This window comes from Eptatretus burgeri, chromosome 10, assembly GCF_056783735.1.
Source record: "Eptatretus burgeri isolate ZD-2024b chromosome 10, Ebu_testis_v1, whole genome shotgun sequence".
Classification (NCBI taxonomy): Eukaryota; Metazoa; Chordata; class Myxini; order Myxiniformes; family Myxinidae; genus Eptatretus; species Eptatretus burgeri.
This window is the reverse complement of record NC_140970.1, coordinates 13,655,430-13,676,401: the sequence shown is the minus strand read 5'-3', so window position 1 is coordinate 13,676,401 and position 20,972 is coordinate 13,655,430. Positions and strand designations below refer to the sequence as shown.

General features: G+C 42.9%; 1 protein-coding gene and 1 long non-coding RNA gene across 7 annotated transcripts in view; one reads left to right on the top strand and one right to left on the bottom strand.

Moving 5' to 3' along the window:
- LOC147017961 (general transcription factor II-I repeat domain-containing protein 2-like) overlaps positions 1–16,253 on the bottom strand; it is a 102,930-nt gene extending 86,677 nt beyond the window's left edge. For 2 of the 5 annotated variants that reach the window (XM_085897100.1, XM_085897101.1), the window contains exons 1-2: positions 16,058–16,252; positions 14,596–14,791 (exon numbers count right to left, since the gene is read on the bottom strand). In XM_085897100.1, the coding sequence (XP_085753226.1) occupies positions 14,596–14,724 (129 nt within the window). In that variant the 5' untranslated portion in view covers positions 14,725–14,791; positions 16,058–16,252. Of the gene's footprint in view, positions 1–14,595; positions 14,792–16,057 lie in introns of those variants that run through there. The other 3 variants (XR_015062207.1, XR_015062206.1, XM_085897102.1) reach the window with 3 other exon arrangements.
- LOC147017960 (uncharacterized) lies at positions 9,623–20,547 on the top strand. 2 transcript variants are annotated; one of them, XR_015062208.1, is made up of 5 exons: positions 9,623–10,390; positions 11,729–11,904; positions 12,641–12,784; positions 12,967–13,173; positions 19,700–20,547. It is a non-coding gene; the product is annotated as an uncharacterized LOC147017960 (long non-coding RNA). The 2 variants fall into 2 exon arrangements; XR_015062209.1 differs by lacking the exon at positions 11,729–11,904.
- The last annotated feature ends 425 nt before the right edge of the window (positions 20,548–20,972 follow it).

The window sequence follows — 20,972 nt, the reverse complement described above, 5'->3', positions numbered from 1 at the left end:
CGACATCAATGTCAGAGATCTTGACATTCCCAAATGATGCACCGCCACTTGATCTCTCCGACATCTTCCCCAGAATCCACTCCATACAAGTGCTGAAAAGTTTGGGGGCAAGTACACACCCATGACAAACTCCAGTAACAACTGGAAATAAGTAGGAGATGGTATCAGCATGCCACAGCATCCTCAGTACCAGAGTACAGTTCAGACATCAGATTGATCTGTTTTGGTGGCACCCAATGAAGACCAAGGATTGACTAGAGGGCATCCCAATTCATTGAATAAAATGCTTTGCAGAGATCAATGTAGGTTGCAGCCCTGCCGAAACTCTCGTCTGCATTCGATGAGGACCCAAAGGGAAAGAATACAGTCAATGGTTGATCTGCTTGGTGTAAAGCCTCAATGCTCTGGGCACTGGAGCTCAAGCAGGTGGTGGCGGACCCTATCAATATTTATCCAAGCAAAGACCTTGCCCAGCACTGAGAACAGCATCACCCCTCGGTCGTTGTTGCAGTCCTGGCGATCACCCTTCCCTTTCCAGAGATGGACAACAAGGCCCCTCGTCCAGTCAATTGGGATGATACCTCTTTTCCAGGCAGAGAACAGAACTACATGCAACGACATGAGTACAGCATGTCCACCAGCCTTGAGAAGTTCAGCATGGATGCCACAGATCCCAGGAGATTCACCCATTTCAACCGGTTCACCGCAGCCTGTTTCTATAAATGAAGGTGGATCACAGTTGATTTGAGGGTCCGCCATAGGGAAAGCAACACTCCTGACATCCAAGTCAACAGCTGGTGGATCAGCCTGGTACAGCCACTCAAAGTAACCAGTCCAGCGGGCCTTCACTTCAGACTCCTCTCTCAAGAGCCCACCACCCTCCGCTCTAACTGCGGTTCACCGAGGGCCGGCTTGGAGGAACACAATGCAAGAATTCCCCTGTAAGCAGGTGAGTCACTTGATCAATGGTGATGCTCTACCCACTCAGATTCCTCGCATATTGGCCTCCTTGTCCACCCTCTGTGCACGTACCATTTTACATCTCAACTCCCTGAACAGCTCAGCTCTGCCATTAACCCTGGCCCTGCGACTTTGATAAATGGTATCCAGTGTCCTTTGAGAGACAAAATTCTTCTTTGCCCTTTGGTGATTTCCAAGACATCCACTGGCAACATCCAGGATGGTGGTTTTGAAGACACTCAACAATTCTTCAGGATTCTCCAAAGCACCCAGACCTCTCAAATCCCCACTCAGCCTGTTCGCAAACTCCTTAGCTACCCTCTCATCCTTAAGCTTGCCAACATCCTCCCTCGGCTGGGATGATACCATTCTTTCGGATTCAAGCTGCCACTTCAAGCTGCATGGAGGAAGAAAAAAAAAGATAGAAAGGTGAGGGGTGAAGATGTGTTCGCAAATAGATGATATGTTATGCTAAATGACAGTATCCCAGTTCCAGAGAATTTGTGGGAATATGTACTAAAAGCAATCACTGAAAACATGGAAGTACCGCTCACGTACCACCTAATGATCTGATCGAGCATGGACATAGAAAACTAGAGGGGGAGCACTCGGGAGAGTGCAAAACTTCCGCCGCCAATACTGCTGGGTCACTCAAGTGAACTTTATATCTTATTCATTAAATATGTCAACAGCGCTGACAGAGTTATAGTTCTTTTCTCCATTTTTTTTTTTGGGGGGGGGGAGGGTTTGAAATCACTTAAAACATGTACAAATGCAAAAAAAAGAAATCGAAATTTTGTTGAAAAAAAGTTGCAAAATTTTTTTTTCTCAAACAATTTTTTTTTTTTGGGGGGGGTTGGAAATCACTTAAAACATGTAGAAATGCAAAAAAAAAAAAAATTAAAATATATTTTTTAAAATGGCCACCATAGAGGCCATATCGGATTTTGGACCATGTGCAAAATTTAATGGCATGATCCTTGGACCATACCTAACCCCCCCACCCCCCCCACAAGTTTCGTTGAAATCCGTTGAGGAGTTTTTCCGTAATACTGTTCACAAACAAACAAACAAACAAACAAGCAGTCATAGACTGGTACTTCCGAAATCGTCAACTTGACCTCTGACCTTGTCTAATAAAAGCTGTCTCTAGAGAAGGTAGCGACGCAAACCAGAAATTTCTATGATGATTCTGTACCAAACCATCAAAAATCGTATAGTCGACCAAAGCAAAAATCTCCATTTCTCCACGCAATTATATTATACCTTAACGTAACCCAACGACGCGTCTGCTCGAGCGCACTGCATCATGGGACGACCCGTGACGCGTCGAGTGAAATATTTTTTATACAATCTTAAAACGTCTCCAAAACATCAGATTTTTCCCAGAAATTCGACAACCGAGTTTTAAGCGTCCCAAGCGATCGCAAAAACCGAAGACAAAATTAAAATCGAAGTTAAAACGAACTCGTAACGTCGAGCGAAGCAAAAATACTCCATTTCTCCACATGAATTTACGGAATTATGTTTGACCTCACTGTGACCTTGACCTTTGACAGATTTTGACCAAAATCTAATCAGCACGAGCCATCGTGCTCCTGAATCACGTGGTGTAATTTGACATTGTTAGCTTCTTCCGTTCTCGAGTTATCGTGCCTACAAACAAACAAACAAACAAACAAACAAACGGAAGTCATCAATATACTTACGAAATCTTTAGATTTCGTAAGTAACAAACAGAAAGGGGTGAAAACAGTAACCTCCATCCATCTTCGAAGATGGCGGAGGTTAACAAACAAACAGAAAGGGGTGAAAACAGTAACCTCCGTCCATCTTCGAAGATGGCGGAGGTTAACAAAGGATTGCGACCAGATATCATACTTAGGTACAAAGGAGAGAAGGCTATGTTAAGTGGGGTGTTTATACCAGCAATTTTGGACGAATGATGCAGAAATCAAGAAAATGCACAAATACCAAGCAAGACCTCAAGAACGAAGTGAAAAGATCCGGGATGTTTAAGAATGCCAAAGTTGTACCAGTGATAGTTTGAGATTCGGGAATGATGACAAAGAACCTCACAGAGGTATTAAAAACCATCCCTGGGAATATTACTACAAATTAACTACAGTTGGAAGCTGTCTGGGACTCGGTGACAATCCTGAAGAAAGTCCTCGGCACAAAACTTTGAAAACATAAAACTTCACAGCTTGGTCTGTGAATTGTGACCCCGTACCGAAATTAATGTGGATGCTTTGAGCCTGGGAGGACTCCATTCCACATTCTGAAACTCGCATATGAAGATACCAATATCATCTTGAGAAATAATAAAACGATGGTTTGTCGTGTGTTCAAACAGATAATCTGTCATGAATAGTTGGTACCAATACCCATGGATTTTGATCTGTATATTCAGGCTTTTGCGAGCATATGAAAATATTTATTAATAATAGTAATGGTTGCCCTCCATAGCCGACGATGACTGTTCACATAAATGATGTGCGAACACCTTGGTGCACGATTTGTTTAACGTTTAGGAGCGACTTCCCACATAGCAACCATACCCTGACCAGACCGCTTTCTATCCACAGTCCCAGCAAGAATTTGGAACCTCGCCGTGTGCCGACGATAAGTCACCTTGTACTCCAAATGAAGCAGCACACGCAGCACACACAAGCAGCAGATCTTTAACGTCCACCAAGCTCAAAGGTTCCTGGATTCGATTTCATCAAATTGGTTGACAGCAAGGGTGTTGTATCAGAAATGACACTGTTACTCAGGTCAAATAGTCTCTTTGGATAATACACAGGTAGCACACACACCTTTGAGGTATCTCGTCTGGATCAATAACCGATCTGATCATAAACTGTCAAAGTGTGCTGTCCTTCGGCTGGTAAGCCGAATGTCTTCTCTGCTGGCATTAATTGGTGGCAGGTGTGTTTTGCGAGGAGTACGTGATTTATCGACGACATCCAGAAAAAAATTCAATTTCCTGTCCAAATTTGCTTCAATTGGTGTGTTTTCACTGCACATATTCCTGGTCAGCCGGTTCGTTCGTTGAAGACTTGGCACAGACAAAGACTTTCCTGGCCAACCCCAAAATATGGTGGGAATAATTAGAGCTATGGTAGTAATAGTGGAAGTCAAAGCCTACCACATACTCATTCTTAAATGTGGAGGTCAACGATCCCATAGGAGAAAAGATACGAGCCAAAAAAAGTCCCTGTATGAGAGAGGAGAGGAGAGGAGAGGAGAGGAGAGGAGAGGAGAGGAGAGGAGAGGAGAGGAGAGGAGAGGAGAGGAGAGGAGAGGAGAGGAGAGGAGAGGCTTTTGTATCTTTTTATTATAAAAATAGAAAAGAAAGCCCCCCAATGGGAGTTACATTTTCATTTCAGAGAAAGAAGGAAAACCAAGAAACAATTTCTGAAGAAAGGAAAGGATGAATCGGGTGGATTATATACAAAACATTTCACAAAAGGATGAACATTCCTCTCGGACTTTGCAAATAACTTCTTTTATACACCATTTTGATTCAAACTGTGGTAATCTTCCAGTTACTGAAAAGAAATCAAAATCCAATTTAAAACGATGTATTACAAGATTTTTGAACAAAAACAAAGCATCTTCATCATTTACTCCAACACCATCAAGTTTTCTTTTCCTTGACATATATATATATATATATATATATATATATATATATATATATATATATATATATATATATATATATATATATATATATATATATACTGCCATCTTTGCCTGAGCAAGCAGGAAATTGGCTAACACAGCATTGGAATTTTTGTGTGGGATATCCAATCCGTAGATGAACACACAAGTGTTAAAAATCAAACCAAACCTCACAAAACAATTCTGAAGTAAAATAAATAAAGGTGCCAACCGTTGGCATTCAACATAGATGTGAAAAAGGTTTTCAGATTTCTTACAAAAAGGACATTCATCCACAAGCAGATTTGAAAAATGGTGTAACAAGTGATTAGAAGGAAGGATCCAGTGTACTAGTCTCCATTGGAGGTCACCATGTTGTGGTGGTACAGGAGGGGGATAAAAACCTTTCCAGTTAGGAAAATAATGGCGAGAACAAGGTAAGAGATCTCTCCATCGAACCTTCTGCTGTGTTATTTGCCGTTGCGAAAGAAATTTTACACAACCCAAATAAAGGTCTTTTTGTTTGGGAAGGCCATTGAGGCCTATGTTAAAAGGGGGACAAGGAAGAGGACTGGCAAGAGAAAAAGCACATACGAGTTCAGGAAAGGTAGAGAGACAAGGTATTTGATGTGCATTTTGTTCATTGCTTTGGTGGTCTTGCTCCCAAGCAGGTGCGAGCTGTGTGCATGTCCAAAGCACACTACCTAATATGCGTGCCACGATTCGAGAGGATCGCACACCGACCAGGCTTGCCAATGCATCAGCTCCGATCCAGCTGCCATTTGGGCTGAGAAGATCAGCGACAGATTTAACGCCCTTGTCGTTGAATAATTGTCGTCGTTAATGCATTGAATAAAACACCTATCAGCAGGCATATCATGGAAAAGGGAGTTGTATAACAAAGGTTCTTCGAGAAACATCTGTTTCGTGTAAGAATGTGTAGCTCTAGTTATTGTCAGAGCTTGCCACGCATTTAGTATGCTCTTATAGAAACCAGAGAGGGGTGATGTGTCGATTTTGAAAAGGTCCATCAGGAAAAGAGAGTGGTCATAGCCTCGCCTCCCAGCCTGTTGCAAAAGGTTACGAGCGACGTTGACCCATGGTGGAGAGGGTCGCGTGTATAGCATGCGAAAAGCAACCGAGAGTTGAAGGGCCATTAGCCAGCTTTTTATGTTGACCAGGCCTTGTCCTCCATCGGTCAGTGGTAAACTGAGGACCCCAGGTCGCAGCCAGTGTTTTCCACCCCAGAAAAAGGACACGAAGCACTTCTGGAGCTGTTGAAGTAACACCGCTGGAGGATGCAGCACGAAGAACCTGTGCCACAAGGAAGAGGCCACCAGTGTGTTGATGACCAAGACCCTTCCACGATATGACCTTTCCATTTTTGCAGTTTACCCTCAACAAACTCAAGCAGACCAGCCCAATTTTTTGCTACTGTGGTATTATTACCTAAGAACACTCCAAGGTATTTCACACCATCGTTGGCCCATGACAGTGGAGCAGGAAGTCTTGGCGCCAAGTAGCACAACGGACCGAGCCAAAGGGCGCTCGTTTTGTTCCAATTTACTTTGGCTGAAGAAGCCTTTTCAAATAAGGACAAACAATAATGAACGATGTTAACGTCATTGATATCTTGTACGAATACACATACGTCATCGGCGTATGCCAGTACCTTGATGGGCCGTTCAAGCTGGGACAAACTAACCCCTGTTAGTCTACAGCGCAAAGAAACCAGTAGGGGTTCGATGGAGAGAGCATAAAGCAACCCGGAAAGAGGACAACCTTGTCTAATTCCCTTGTTAATAGACAAAGGTGCAACAAGTTCATTGTTTATCTCAAGCACACTATAAATATTATTGTATAGTATTTTAATATAAGAGATGAAGGTTGAACCAAGTCCAAACCGCTCAAGTACTTCGAAAAGGTACCGATGGTCAACACGGTCAAAGGCTTTCTCCTGATCAAGGAGAAGAAGTCCTAAATCTTTAGGGTTTTCCTTGCACAGTTCAATGATGTCTCTCACAAGGGAGATGTTGTCATAAATGGAACGTTTTGGGACACAGTAACATTGGTCTTCTTTCAACAACGAGGATAAATGAGGAGTAAGTCGCGATGCCAGGACTTTTGAATATATCTTATAGTCCGTACATAACAGGGAGATAGGATTCCAATTTTCAATACTCAGCATGTCTCCCTTTTTTGGGATGAGGGTAAGAAGAGCTCGTCGGCTACTCCGAGGTAGCTCTCCAAGCTAGCAGCTTGCGTTCAAGGTGTTAATGAGTTCTGGACCCAATAAGTGCCAAAACTTCTTGTAAAATTCGGTTGTAAGTCCATCCAATCCAGGTGCTTTCCCAATGGCAAGGCCGTGCAGGGCAGTGCCAAGTTCATCCAAGGTGATGGGTCTTTCCAGTTGGGAAAGCCCATCTTCACACAACACTGGCAGGCCTACGGAGATAGAGGCGACACTGACGGGATTTATTTGTTCCATTGAATATATTTTCGAAAAGTATTCCTTCACGGAAGGTTTGATTTCTGATTGTGTAACGGTAAAGGATGAATCTGCCAATCACAGCTGAGAAAGCTGTTTACTGGGAAGACGTTTCTCTAAGGAAAAGAAGTACTTGGTTGGTACGTCTGCCTCATTCAGGTGTCGCACCCTCATCCGAACTAAGGCACCACGTGCATTCCTCTCGGTTAAGGACCGTTTCTCAGTTAAGGTTTTTTGTATGTTACTATTATTTTGTCCGATGACTCGTTGGAGTTGTAAAATCTCTAACTGTAATATTTTCTTAACTTCATGGTCAGCCCTTGTTGAGAAAAAACGATACTGTTGACAGAACCCTTTAATTTGGGTTTTTACTAAATCCCACCATATCAACGGGTTAATGGAACAGCTGAGCTTCCGCTCTATACTAGGAGAGCCGTCCAGAAGGATTCAAAGGCCTGAATGAAGTTGAGGTTTTCGAGTAAACTGTTATTGAATTTCCAGTGAGAGCTCCCTGGACATGGTTTAGAGAGTTGAATAAAGACTCGAGCTAGGGAATGGTCAGAGAAACCAGAAGGCACGATATCGGATTTATGAACTCCATGTAATAAATGAGAATTTACATCGATGCAATCAAGGCTCGCAAGTGAGATGTGGTTGTTTAAACAACGACACCATGTGTAAGACCGATCAGAAGGGTGCTGTATGCGCCAAATATCATGAAGATTATATTTCGCAATGATGTTTGCAAAAAGTTTTGCGGTACATGGTTGGGGTTCTGGCCCGTTCCGGTCAAATGAAGCACTAACAGTGCAGTTAAAGTCGCCACCAATAATTAGACAAATCTGCAAATCCAGTGTTTGCAGGAATTTTCTCAGTTCGGCAAAAAAGGAGATCCACTCGTCATTTTTGCTTGGAGCGTACACATTGAGAATTGTGAACTTGATCTGATTGATAGAGAAGGTCACGGAGGCAAGGTGTCCATCAATAATACTCATAAATTTAAGGCAGGACGGATGGAAATGTTTCCCTAAGACAAACATGATGCCTGCCTTCGACGTGGAGTTGTAACTGAAGAAACATTCCTTGTCCATAAATTGTCGCCACTGAGCCTGAACAGATCGGACGGTATGGGTCTCTTGTCACAAAGCTATGTTGAGCCCGTTGACCTCTACCAACTGTTTAATTTGGATCTTGCGGAGCGGACTCCCACCACCATTAACATTTATTGTTCCAATCTTGAAACTGGCCATGAGGAAAATAATAGTTTCTAAGAATAAGATCAGAAGCAGGATAATTGACTACGATCCCTTTTCGCCTTGGCGATCAGTTTATTTAAGCGGTGACAGTGTGTCTGGTGGAAACCGAATAAGTCAGGCTTACGTACGATAGCCTGAGCACACTCAAGGAAGGACAGTAGATCTGGAAAGTATTCCGTCAGGTTTATATTGCGTTTCCTGTATGTATTTTGTAAGAAGAGTCTTATTTGTTCAGGGTGGGGGGGGGGGTAGGACTTTGACCGGTGAGCTTCTCCATCGTTTCCACCTGACTGTTCCTGTTTGCTTCCTCCAGGTCGGATTCGTCAGAGTCGGTTTTAGTTTCCGAGTCACACAAACTTGTACCGTCCTGCATATCGATACTGTCGTCAGTATTGATACACGGATCTGTACTGGTTACCACGTCTATGTGCGCCTCCATTGTGCGAACGTCTCCTGGTGAAGGAACGGAAATAATCGGGGGGGGGGGGGGGTTGATGAAACGGAAACACCATCAGCGGATGTAGCGATCTCACTTCCCTCGACCGTAACGGTGTTATCGACCTCCAACGGCGTGGTGGTATACAGTACTTTGGGGGTCTCTCGTAAAACATCCATTTTAACATTCCCTGCGTTTCCAGCTTCACCACGTGATGAACTGGGAGCAGTAACAGGGTTAACATTTGTTTCGCTATTTCCTCCTGACAAGGATTCAGGGTTAACATTTACCAAAGTGACAGTAGGGTCATCACTCGTGGTCTGTGTCTCACCGTCGATGGACTTTCCAATAGGAGAGTTTTTAACGAGTGAAACAGTTTCATTTACTGTGATAACAGGTAAAGCGGTCTCTGTCCTCACCGGCAAGTAGGCTGAACTTGTTGGTCATAGGTACCGGGGTCCGGGTCCATTCCGGGTAAACATTGTAGAGTGACGTCGGTCACAACTGCAGGAACATTATCGACAGATTCCTCGTTTGTAAATGCTCCTTTCTTCTGGGTTAAACGACCATCAGGTAAAGTCTTTCTCTTTCTTGATGAAACGATGGTGAAAACTTCCCAAACATTCGTTTTGCTGTTTGGACTATCGGGTTGGGAGGCCTGGGCCTTATTACCGGACACGTGATTCGCTTCCTTCACATTCGAGGAAGAAGAAGATGAAGACGTATTCTTGTTGACGAGGTTTGTTTCATCGTTCGACGAGGTTGACTTTGGGCAAGATCGTTTCAAGTGTTCGAAATTACCACATTCGAAACATTTCAAGGTGTCAGTGGTTACGTAGACTTGGTAATCATGATTATCAATTTTGAGTTTTAAAACGATGTTCAAGGTTCTTTCTGCGTTAGAGGGAGGAAGGACCACACGAGCTTGTCTCCGAAAAGACATTACATGCTTCGTCCGATCGTCCTGGCTCCGTAAAGGTAACATCGTGATTTGAGAAACCACAGAACCATAACGAGATAATTCGGAGATCAGTGTCTGATTTTTCAGGAAAGGAGGAGCGTTCGAGATAATGACCTTCACGGCCGGTGTGTCCAGAGGGGAGACGGGCACGAAATGTCCGTCGTCTGTTGATAGTCCGGTCGATACGATTTCGTGAAGCAGTTCTGTCTCAGACACGAAGATTACCACATGTTTGTTCATTCGCGAGGCTGCACGAACTTTGTGACTACCGACTATGTTTCCCGTAGCGATAACGAGATCCTCGACGCTGACGTCGTCGGGTGGGACACAGACGACGCCATTTTTTGTTGTTAATGCTTCAAATGCACGGACTTCTTATAATAACCTGGACCAGCAACGGCCTCTGTCGACTGAAGTCAGAGGTCGACTGAAGTCGCCATGTTGCGTTGCCAATATTAATTCACAGATTGAATCTATTAATCTGTGCCGAATTTCTCGCTGGAAACAACATTTTTGTACAGCTTAATAAGAAGAACATGATTTTCATTTCACTAACAACAGTCTCCGCCGCCCATGATCACTACCAAGCTAATATAAGCTCTGCAGCACGAATCAATAAGGTGAGTGAGTACTAGATGTCACAATTCTCATGAATGATTATCATATCATATGTCATATGATCTGATGATTATAATCAGTGTAATGTGTTGATGATAATCAATGTCATGTGTAATGTGTATAGCTAACCCCCTATGGCCTATAATATTTGTATTATTATAGGCCATAAGGTGGTAGCTTTCAGCTACCCCCTACATTCCTGCCAACCCTTCCGATTTTCGAGGCTATCTACCGGCTACCGATTTTACATGCTTAATCTACCGGTTTTTAAAATTCAGGGAAATTTTTTTTTTATCCGAGTTACAGAATACGATACTGTGCAGTACCTTGCAGTTTATGTTTTTCCGTCGTCTATACGCGCGTCTACACCGTTAAATCTGATTATCCGCCCTTAGTTATCAGTACACTTGTACATACATGTAATGCATCTGATTCTGTGGTAAATATGTCGTTTTTATTGAGGAAATTGTGTGGTCTAAATGTAGGATAATGCACTATTTTGCCATTTTTGTTACTTGTTTCAAAAATGTCATGTATTGAAGTGCCAGTGTAATTATTTTGGAAGCTGTTACTTGTTGCACATATTAAATTTGACAAGTAGGCCAGATTTTGCTGTGGTAAATAGTTGATTTTATTGAGGCTATAAAGTGGTCTAAAATTCAGGAGAGTGCACGATTTTTTTCAAAAATTTGCCGGCGGGGGGGGGGGGGGGGCATGCCCCTGCGTCGCGCAAAAATCTACCGATTTTCATTCCAAAAAGGCTGGCAGGTATGCCCCTATAATAATTAATAGGCCTTATGGCCTATAAATAATAATATGTTGACCAATCATCAAAACATTGAACAGACATCGGACAACCTTAATAAATATGATCTATATTCTACAGACTAACCTCTGGCCTCCTATTAATATGTGTATATTATAGAGGGTAGCTTTCTGTAGTAGGTTGAAGCATATTGAACCAGTACCAGTCTCATTAATGTTTTCATGATTGATCAATATATTATAGGCCATAGTGGGTAGCTTAAAGCTACCCCCGATGTGAGTAGCTTAAAGCTACCTGTATGGCCTATAATATATTGATCAATCATGAAAACATTGAACAGACATTGGACAACCTTAATAAACATGATCTATAATCTACACACTAATGAGACTGGTTTAATATGTATTGACCTATCGAAGATGACGATCAACTATTATAATCGCAGTAGGTTGAAACATAAGATATGTCGAAACCTAGGAGAAACACTTCAAAGCAAATGGTTAGTAAACTATTGATGTGCAAATAGGATCAGTTTGCTGAGTTTTTTTCCTGATGGGTTTATCTTTCAATCCAGTGTTCATGGTTCGAACAACATGATGGAGACGAATCTTTGTATAGCACTCACAGATGTGCTGTATGAGAGAAAATACATGATTACAGTCTGCCTCCATCTCAAACGTGATCATAAAGCGAGTCAAATGCACTCGATCCAACTTCTGCAAACACTGATGCAGAGATTGCAGATTTCAGGTAACTATCACGAGGAATCTTGCCATGTCACCGCTAGCATTCTCTTAACACATTTCTCAGTGGCTTCACATACTTGAACAACGCTTGATGATGGAGCGGTAAGGCCACCCCTTGTTTTAACAGCCATCAGCCTATAGGCAGGTAAATTGACATCATCATTCTGCGTGTGAGCCAGCAAGCAATCTTGACATTTGAGTGTCCGCTTCACCATCCTAACCACATATCCTGCAATATAGGTTACAACTGACTCCAGGAACACAGAAAGTTTGTTAAATGGTGGAATATCGGCATAATCGTGGTGACTCGTCATTGACTGGCAGAGCTGCAAATCGTAGTGTCTGGCTATGAGCATATCCTGCGTCTTATCTGGGACAGCCCTCTTAGTGATATTTTTGAATGATGCAGCTGTGAGGATGCATGCTGCGTTCTGGGCTGAACAGTTCCCCTTGTTGGCTTTGATATCATGCCGCATCAGAAGACGCTTGTATGCTGCGATAAACTGTCTGGCTGTTGGATTGTTATTGCCACCACATGCGAGACGGACGGCTCCAAAGAACAACTCGATGTGGTCCTGGCTGAGCTTATATGTAAGCAAATACTTTACAGATTAATTTTGGGGCTGGACGTATGTCAGATAGAGGTTTTTAACGCTTACGATACAAGTCAGCATCCCAATAAATGCTGTTTTAAGTCTTGTATTAGTCAAGGTTGTGAGATAATTACCTGTCTTTTCCAGGAATGGCAAAAAAAGCTGCCTCGCGAGCAGGATGCATCGGTGCCTTGTAGTTGCGTGCCAAAGGGTTCCTGGAGTTCAACAGATCGAACAGTTGATCCAGTGTGCGGATGAAGATGCAAGTTCCCTCACTCCCTTGAAATTCAGGTAGTTTCAACTCTTTGCGGCAGAACTCAATTGCATCCGCGACACTTGAACTCAGCGTTTGAGCAGCCAAATTAACTTTCATTATATTTGTCTTCCATTCGATATGTTTCCGACTAAGTTTGTTTGCCAACTGTAGTCCTTCCTGTTTCTGCAGTTCACACAAGTTTTCTATATATTTCCAGGAGATGACCCTCTGAGAACTGTCTCTCATCGTCTTCAGTGTGCCGAGGCAATTCCTTGCAAGCTTTAACATATGACACGCGTCGAGGAATGCCTAAACGAGCTTGTGAGGATCTGCTGGGTGAGGGAACGACGAATTCATTTCATCCGGGTTGATACTTGCGCCCAACTCTTTCAACATTGTCAAATGCGCTGAAGGCCCGTCACAGGTAAGCGAGATGACATTAACTCCAATTTCGTGTAGCTTTAGTAAACACTGAGACACAAGATTGGCCTGTTCTTTACCAGTCAAACCATTGATGAAGAAGTGGGTGACTGGAACTTTCCATTGATCATTCACAGTGACCAACATAATTACAAAAGCGTTTTTAGTAAGTGGCGCGGTATCGTCCAGATTACCTGCTCCAATGTCCAAATATCCAAGCACCTTGTCACCAGACATCTCTACTGATTCCATCAGTGACATTTCGTCCAACATTAGGGCACATAGCGTACTCCTATCTTCTTTAAATCTCACCTCCAATGCGTCAAATACTACGTGGTTGAATCCCCGTGATCCGTCTATGGCACTGTACCAGGTTCGGATCGTTGAAGGACAAGGTAGAGCGAGATCGAATACCTCGCGCACATAGTCGTAGGCCTTCGCAGAATAGAAATTTAGTGTGAGGGCAAATGACTTGATCACAGTATCGTATTCTTGCCTGGATTTCTTTCCGCTCACCTGATTCTTTAATATTCGACTCATAACCGCCAGTGGTACCCCAGAAAATGTCGAATTCAGTATCTCGACAATTTTCCAAAACCATCCCTTTGTTTTTTAGTTCTTCAACGACAGAGCTTAATTTCTCTACCTTTTACTTCAATCTTCGCGTTTTCTGCTGCGTAACCTTCAGTTTTTTTCCTCAGGTTCTCAATTGTCTCAGTTTCTGTACCCAGGTTCTGTTTCATTTTACTGGGACTCGGATCGGCGCAGTACGTGTGGTCTGCTGAAGTCGACGGCCTTGGTGGTGAATATGGCGCAGCTGTGAATTTTGGCTCTGGGGCCAGGTGTCTGTCAACCGGTGGTTTCCGATGTATCGGTTTCTGTGTCGAAAATAACATAATTAATATCGGATCGAAATTTCGAATTAACTGGTGAACAGAAAACTGATAATTCATGGAAATTTTAGTGGTAAATTCAATACAGTGCGAACCGCTTGATAGAATCACAATTAGAGCACTCTGATTCAGGATTCCATTTATTTTAATTGCACATACAGGATGTCCATGAAGTTTGAAAATTTGTGCTAAATTTGATTTCCGCGGGAATTTATTCATTTTATAAACATTTTGAATGTGGATGCATTTATAAAATTAATGTGTTAGAATTAATTTTTTGGGCACGAATACAAAACGACCTGCATCGTCTGATACAGTCAGAATCGTACAGAAATTCATAGAAAAATCCTGGCAGCAAAGGAGGTCGTTTTTCCGGGTATTCGCACCCAAAATCAATTCTAGAACTTTTATGGATTAAAAACAATTTAATGTGTCAAATAAATATTTGTATCAAATAAAAATATATAATATTTGTATCAAATAAATATGTAATTTTTTAGTGGAGACCATTGTAATAAATCGTGTATACTAACCTTCTGGAGATGAGGTGGAAATTTGAAGACGCTTGGTATGACGCCTTGTTTAAGCCGTTTCGTCTGGCCCGTACTGTCAAAGTCAGAATTCAGGAAGTGTTCACTACAAAGTAATGTCACACCGGGCATTGGTGTAAAGTGTTCCCTTCTCTGCGCCTGGCACCATTGTCTGCACAACTTTTCATCCTTAGAGAATCTGGAAAAAAAAGATCCGAATGACATTTTCGATTATTGGCGTTTGAAGGGATGGAAGGATGGGTACTACAATTGGCGTCAGTGGAGGTAGATTTCTGATATCAAGATAGATACAACCCCCTAACCCTAAGGCGCGTAGGAAGCAAAATGATTTTGGGGGTAACATCGGGTTAGGTGGACCGCGGAGCCAGGACCCTCGGAATAGGGACGGCCTGTGCCCCCAAATGGACAAATATTGTGAGCTACCTGCCCAACTATTTACGCAGCCAGGGCGGTCGATGGGAGGAATGAATCTCTGGAAAAAATTGAATTTGAGACGCCTGGAAAACTCATTTCCGGCGTATTCCTGGATAATATCGTTTTTTTACATTTTCTTTCAGATTATCGACTGTACTTTGCCATCATTTAGATTGTTATACTGGCGTTTAGCGTTTAGCGTTTAAATTGTAACTTCTTAAAATAATACTCTGAAAATAGATTGACGATTGAAAGAGAAAAAAAAAGCATCAATAATCGCATTCTTACCGATGAAAGGTGCATGTGGAGCTCTTCCCAGACTTATTATTGCATCCGAACGCCACGCACTGTGGCATTTTTACGTTTACCGGTTCAAAATACTGGCAAAATAGTTAAAACTCTAATTTGCATCTACAGGTTTTTTGAATTGCGCGTGACTAGCGAGTGGCAACGCAACATGGCCGCTGAGCCATTTCCAGTGACTTCAGTTCTCACTGCTGCGAGTAGATGGCATTGCTGGTCCAGGTTATTATAAGTCCGTGTTCAAATGCCACATAACGGGAATACGGTCATGTTTAGGAAGGGGGAGGAGGGGTGATTGCTCTCGTGCAGTAATTAAATATGAAACGAGACAGGTTTCCAAAGGAAATACACACAACTACAGTGAGGAAAAAAAACGATCAGTTGAAGACCCGGGATGGGCCGCCAACGAAAAGCTATCCACAAGAAGCTGTGGGCTCTTTCTCTCTCTATCTCGGGGGAAAGGTATGCGAGGAGGAAACAGGGGGATGGGGAGGGGAAGAGATGAACCGAAGGCCAAACCATGAAATAACAAGGACAGATGGGCGGGGTGGGGTGGGGTGACGACGGCGCGAGGGAAGGCCAGAGCGCGAGGTCTAATGAAGAGGGGAGGGAAGAGGGGAGGGTGGGAGCACAAATAACGATGCGTAGAAGGAAAAAAAGGAAGGGAGGTGAAAAACTATGCGAAAGGGGATAGAAAGGCGAAAAAACAGGGCAGATAACAGCTCACCAAGACCACACAGCCGCCATGACACTCCACTCGACTCACCAACAGCCAGCAGGAGAGAGAGAGAGAGAGAGAGAGAGAGAGAGAGAGAGAGAGAGAGAGAGAGAGAGAGAGAGAGAGAGAGAGAGAGAGAGAGAGAGAGAGAGAGAGAGAGAGAGAGAGAGACAAACAAAGAGAGAGAGAGAGAGAGAGAGAGAGAGAGAGAGAGAGAGAGAGAGAGAGAGAGAGAGAGAGAGAGAGAGAGAGAGACAGAGAGAGAGAGAGAGAGAGAGAGACAGAGAGAGAGAGAGAGAGAGACAGAGAGACAGAGAGAGAGAGAGAGAGAGAGAGAGAGAGAGAGAGAGAGAGAGAGAGAGAGAGAGAGAGAGAGAGAGAGAGAGAGAGAGAGACAGACATAGATTGGGAGAGAGAGAGAGAGAGAGACAGAGAGAGAGACAGAGACAGAGACAGAGAGAGAGAGAGACAGAGAGACAGAGAGACAGAGAGACAGAGAGACAGAGAGACAGAGAGACAGAGAGACAGAGAGACAGAGACAGAGAGACAGAGAGACAGAGAGACAGAGAGAGAGAGAGAGAGAGAGAGAGAGAGAGAGAGAGAGAGAGAGAGAGAGAGAGAGAGAGAGAGAGAGAGAGAGAGAGAGAGAGAGACACAGATACAGATTGGGAGAGAGTGAGATAGTGAGATAGTGAGAGAGTGACAGACAAAAAAGTTTTACCCGTTGCTAAAATGCCAAACATAAATATAGAAAAGCGCTGGGCAGTGCTGGCAAATATCAGCCCAGCTCGCTGAGAGAATAGATTAAATAAAGCATTAGGTTCGCCGTCACGTTTATCGGTTTCACCAATTGTTCCAAATGTATGACGGCCTCTGCAAGGTCTCGTGAGCATCCTTAAATAATTGCCGAGATTGTCCTTCACAAGCAATCTAAGCAAATTTGATAAGCGGCCCTTCAACATGCCGTGGTGGTGTCAAGAAATCTCGTTTCCAATCGCTTGCCGCGTCAAGGTCGTCAGAGGTGATGCGTTGCCGGTCCTCCAGAAGACACCGCCCCATGGGGCGGAGCCACCAGCGTCATCGCTGGCAACGTGCTGACGTCACCAGCTGAGTCTGAGCAGACATTTGAATGAATTGAATTGAATTTATTTCCATGCATTTCTTCAGTACAATAATATGTATGTGTACATGTACAGTCAAACCAATCACGCTTACATGGATGAAGCATCGAAATTATCAAGAAATGAACACTAATAATGAGTGCTTTTCCACTCTTGTGGGGGGAACCTTAAATGTAAGGAGATGTTTGGTAACATTTAGGTACCTTTGCGAAGTTACAAGAATTGAAGAATAAAAAACGAACAATACAAGAGAACAGACAAAAATCACACACAAATACTAGTTCTTATACAGAAGACCAAAAAAAGTATGAACAAAGAAGATAATGGACTCAGCAGCAGTAGATTTAAATGTTAATGGCACGAGTCATCCGCTGTTTTGGTGAGAATCATTACCTCCACCATCGAAAGTGGACCGATGTTACGTTTTCACTCCTGTTTGTCTGTCTGTCTGCGAGCATGATATCTCAAAACGTTCTGGACTGATTTGGCCGAAACTTGCTGGACAGGTTGGGTGTTTGACAAGGACGAATTGATTCGATTTTGGTGAAGATCTGGATCCAGATGTGGATGGGAGAAAAAAAAAATTAATTTTAAAAAGCGATTCTTCACCATTGAGAGATGGGGGTCAAAAACGACATCTCGCATGAAATTTCACAAAGTTGTGGATGGATTATGACAAAACATGGTGTCTCATTTGGGTAGGTGACAAGAACAAGCTGATTCGATTTTGGTTAAGGTTCAGGTGAGGATCCAGATCCGGCCTTTTTAGTCGGATACAAAACGTAAATTGTTCAACGTGGCGGATATGCACGCTCTCCCGAGTGCAGTTCTAGTTTTTAAGATGCGATATAATCTACAGATGTTTTGCATTGTACTCAAAAGGTTGACTTATGATTCATACTGTGTTCTACAAACAAATCAAATGCAGATATAAATATTTTAAGGGTTATCTCGATAATGACAATGCATGGAATCAATTATTTGAGTAAGCATGCAATGAATGCTTACATAAGCTTACCTTTGGATCCATTGAGAATTCTGGCTCATTTGCATTGGTCGAGATAATTGCAATACTTTGGTCTCGTATAAATTAGTTTTGTATGTAAAGTGTGTTCTCATCCATGGAAGATGGGATGAAAACGCTCGTCTCGTTGGATATTTATGCAAATCATGTTTTTTGATAAACATTGCGACTCCGTTGGAACATGAAAGACCCCAAGTGGAAGTGATATAAATCCTCTAACTTCAAAATCTTATTTTGAAAAAAAAACAATCGATGAATGTGTGACCGCATACCTGCATTACAGATAATCCTTATAGTTCTATTCTGAATGATTAAGATTTTTTTTTCCCCAAACAAGAACACCAAAATTTAAATAACATAGCATTCAGGTAGAAGAGAACATCTGTAATACATTTGGTGGAAATGACGATGTCAAATTATAAATTGAAACTGCTGGCAGTGATGCTGGGGACAGAGACGCCCCACTCTGATTGGACGAGTGCGTGATGTTATCATTGCATTGGCAGCCCGGATCTGATTATGCAGAGTTTGAATGTGATAGATCGAAAAATGAAGATGTGTTTTAAAAGGTTTTCAGGAAATCCAAGAAGGCTGCCAGGTCACTTTACCCATGATGTTATTCTTAGGATATACATCAACTAAAGTGCTATACTATAGGTGGTCAAAGTTTCAAGTTGCTCTGATCAACGGTTTAACTTGAAGGTCGATAGAACATTCATGGAATCCTAACACAGTTGATTTTAAAAACTGCTGAATCAGTACTTTTTAATTTGGGCCATGGCATGCTAATGAGCTTTAAATAAAATAAAAAAATTGTAGAGAAGAGCGTTCTTTGCCTTCAGATGGACTATATGTATGCCAATAATCAAATCAATCGATCGAAAAACTGAAGGAGGAGATGCAGTTTAATGGATTTCTTGAAACCTAATATGGCCGTCAGGTCACGTGACCTATGACATCATCCTTAGGATATGCATCAAGTCGAGTGGTATTGTCATAGTTGGTCAAAGTTTCAAGTTCCTCGAATCAACGGTGTGGCCTGTAGGTCCCCGACAAATTTCATGGAATCATAATAATAATAACCATTTCTATATCCCCCGCCAACTCCGTTGGTTGGCGGGGGATAATAATCCAATTTCAAAAGGGTACCGACCGGCCCCTAATAATACCAACATTTCTTGAAAGCACAGTTTACTCCAATAACTTCCATGAATTTTTCATGTCCGATTGCCATCAATATTGTTATGTTTGCGTGGTAGATGGGAGAATTTCATAATAAAGATATGATTGTGTCGTGTCCATGGTCCGTGGACAGGTAGGAGACATCTCGATGTAAATTAAGGTAGGGAAAACTGTCAGCTTAAGATTGCTACATGTCACCACATGGGAGAGGGGGTGGGGGGGGGGGAGTGGGAGTGGTGCTGTGTTAACTCGAGAGGGTTTAAGGCTATTTCTTCCAGTCTGTGATTGCCCCCTGTGACCTTTTCTTGTTTTTGCATTTACAAGGCCAGTTGTAAAAAGGAACGATCTTTCAACAACAACAACAACAGAGCCAAACGTTCGGACAGGCAGAAAACCCACCTTCCCGGCTTCGTACCGGCAGGCTACGCCCCGAGGCTTATGATTGGTCAGTGTGACATAAGAGAGGACAGCAAGAAGGTGTGAAGAACATGGTTGAGATAGAGGGTCTTGTTTTCCTTGCTCTCCTCAACATGGTCAAAAGGCAGCATGATTCTCGTTGTTCGTGCTGGGGTGAATTTGCTCGCATGCTGGAGCAAGACGCTAGCCATTGACAGTTTGGCTGGGTTGTGAAGTTTGTGCGTTTCTGAGAAGAGGAGAAGAAGAGCGCATCTCTGAGCGATAATTCAGCAGCATCCCATTGTATGTGCGAAGAGAAAGGCCATGCCATTGGCTGCGAGCGGACCTGGTGTAAAGAGATTAGCGGCGTCGGCAGTTCGATCGTGAGAAGAAACTATATGGTGGTTTCTTGGTGCTGGTGTTGGAGGCCACCCGCACAAATTACCTCACATACATTTCCCGCGCATAGAGTGACTTGGTGCCATTTTGGGTGCGGTTTCCCATCCGGTGACTATGTGGTGACTATGTGGTTCGATCACCAGGCTCCGAAAAGATCATCCTTGGAGACGCAGCTAAGTGCCAGTGTAAAGGGAGGATTTCCTTTTATTTTTATCTTTCCCCTTGTCTGTTTTTGTGACTGCTTCGAGACATCTAACAATTACGTTTTAGTTTACTCACGTTTCATTACCTCATGCTTGCATTTATTTTTATAATCAAGTGTTGATTTATTTTCATAAAGAATCATTGAATTTTTTTATTAAACCCAAATTTGTTGATTCTACTGTTTGTCTATTCATTGTGGGTTCAAGTACAAACCCATGTGCTTCCATCTGCAAAGCACCCTTGCCGCCTTCTGTACCGCGCACGCCATCATCTCCAAGGACCTTAGTTATTGCCTCCAAGGTAGAACCGTTCGGCTAGCTGTCCAGGTCGATGTTAACCGCCAGTCCACGACATCTGGGTCGGGAGTGGGATAATGAATTCAACCCCTTGGACACGACAATATACAAGCCTAAAAAAATTGATTGCACATTCGTAGATGATAAATGGGGTTTCTGGGACGCCCATTCAAATGAATGGGGGGAAAGGGAAAAACTTTCTGACCCAAGCTCCAAACGCTCAAAATGGGAGACTTTCCTCCCCATGTATCCCCTTCCCTCCCATACAAGCAAATGTAAAATTGAGATGATGAAAGATTGAG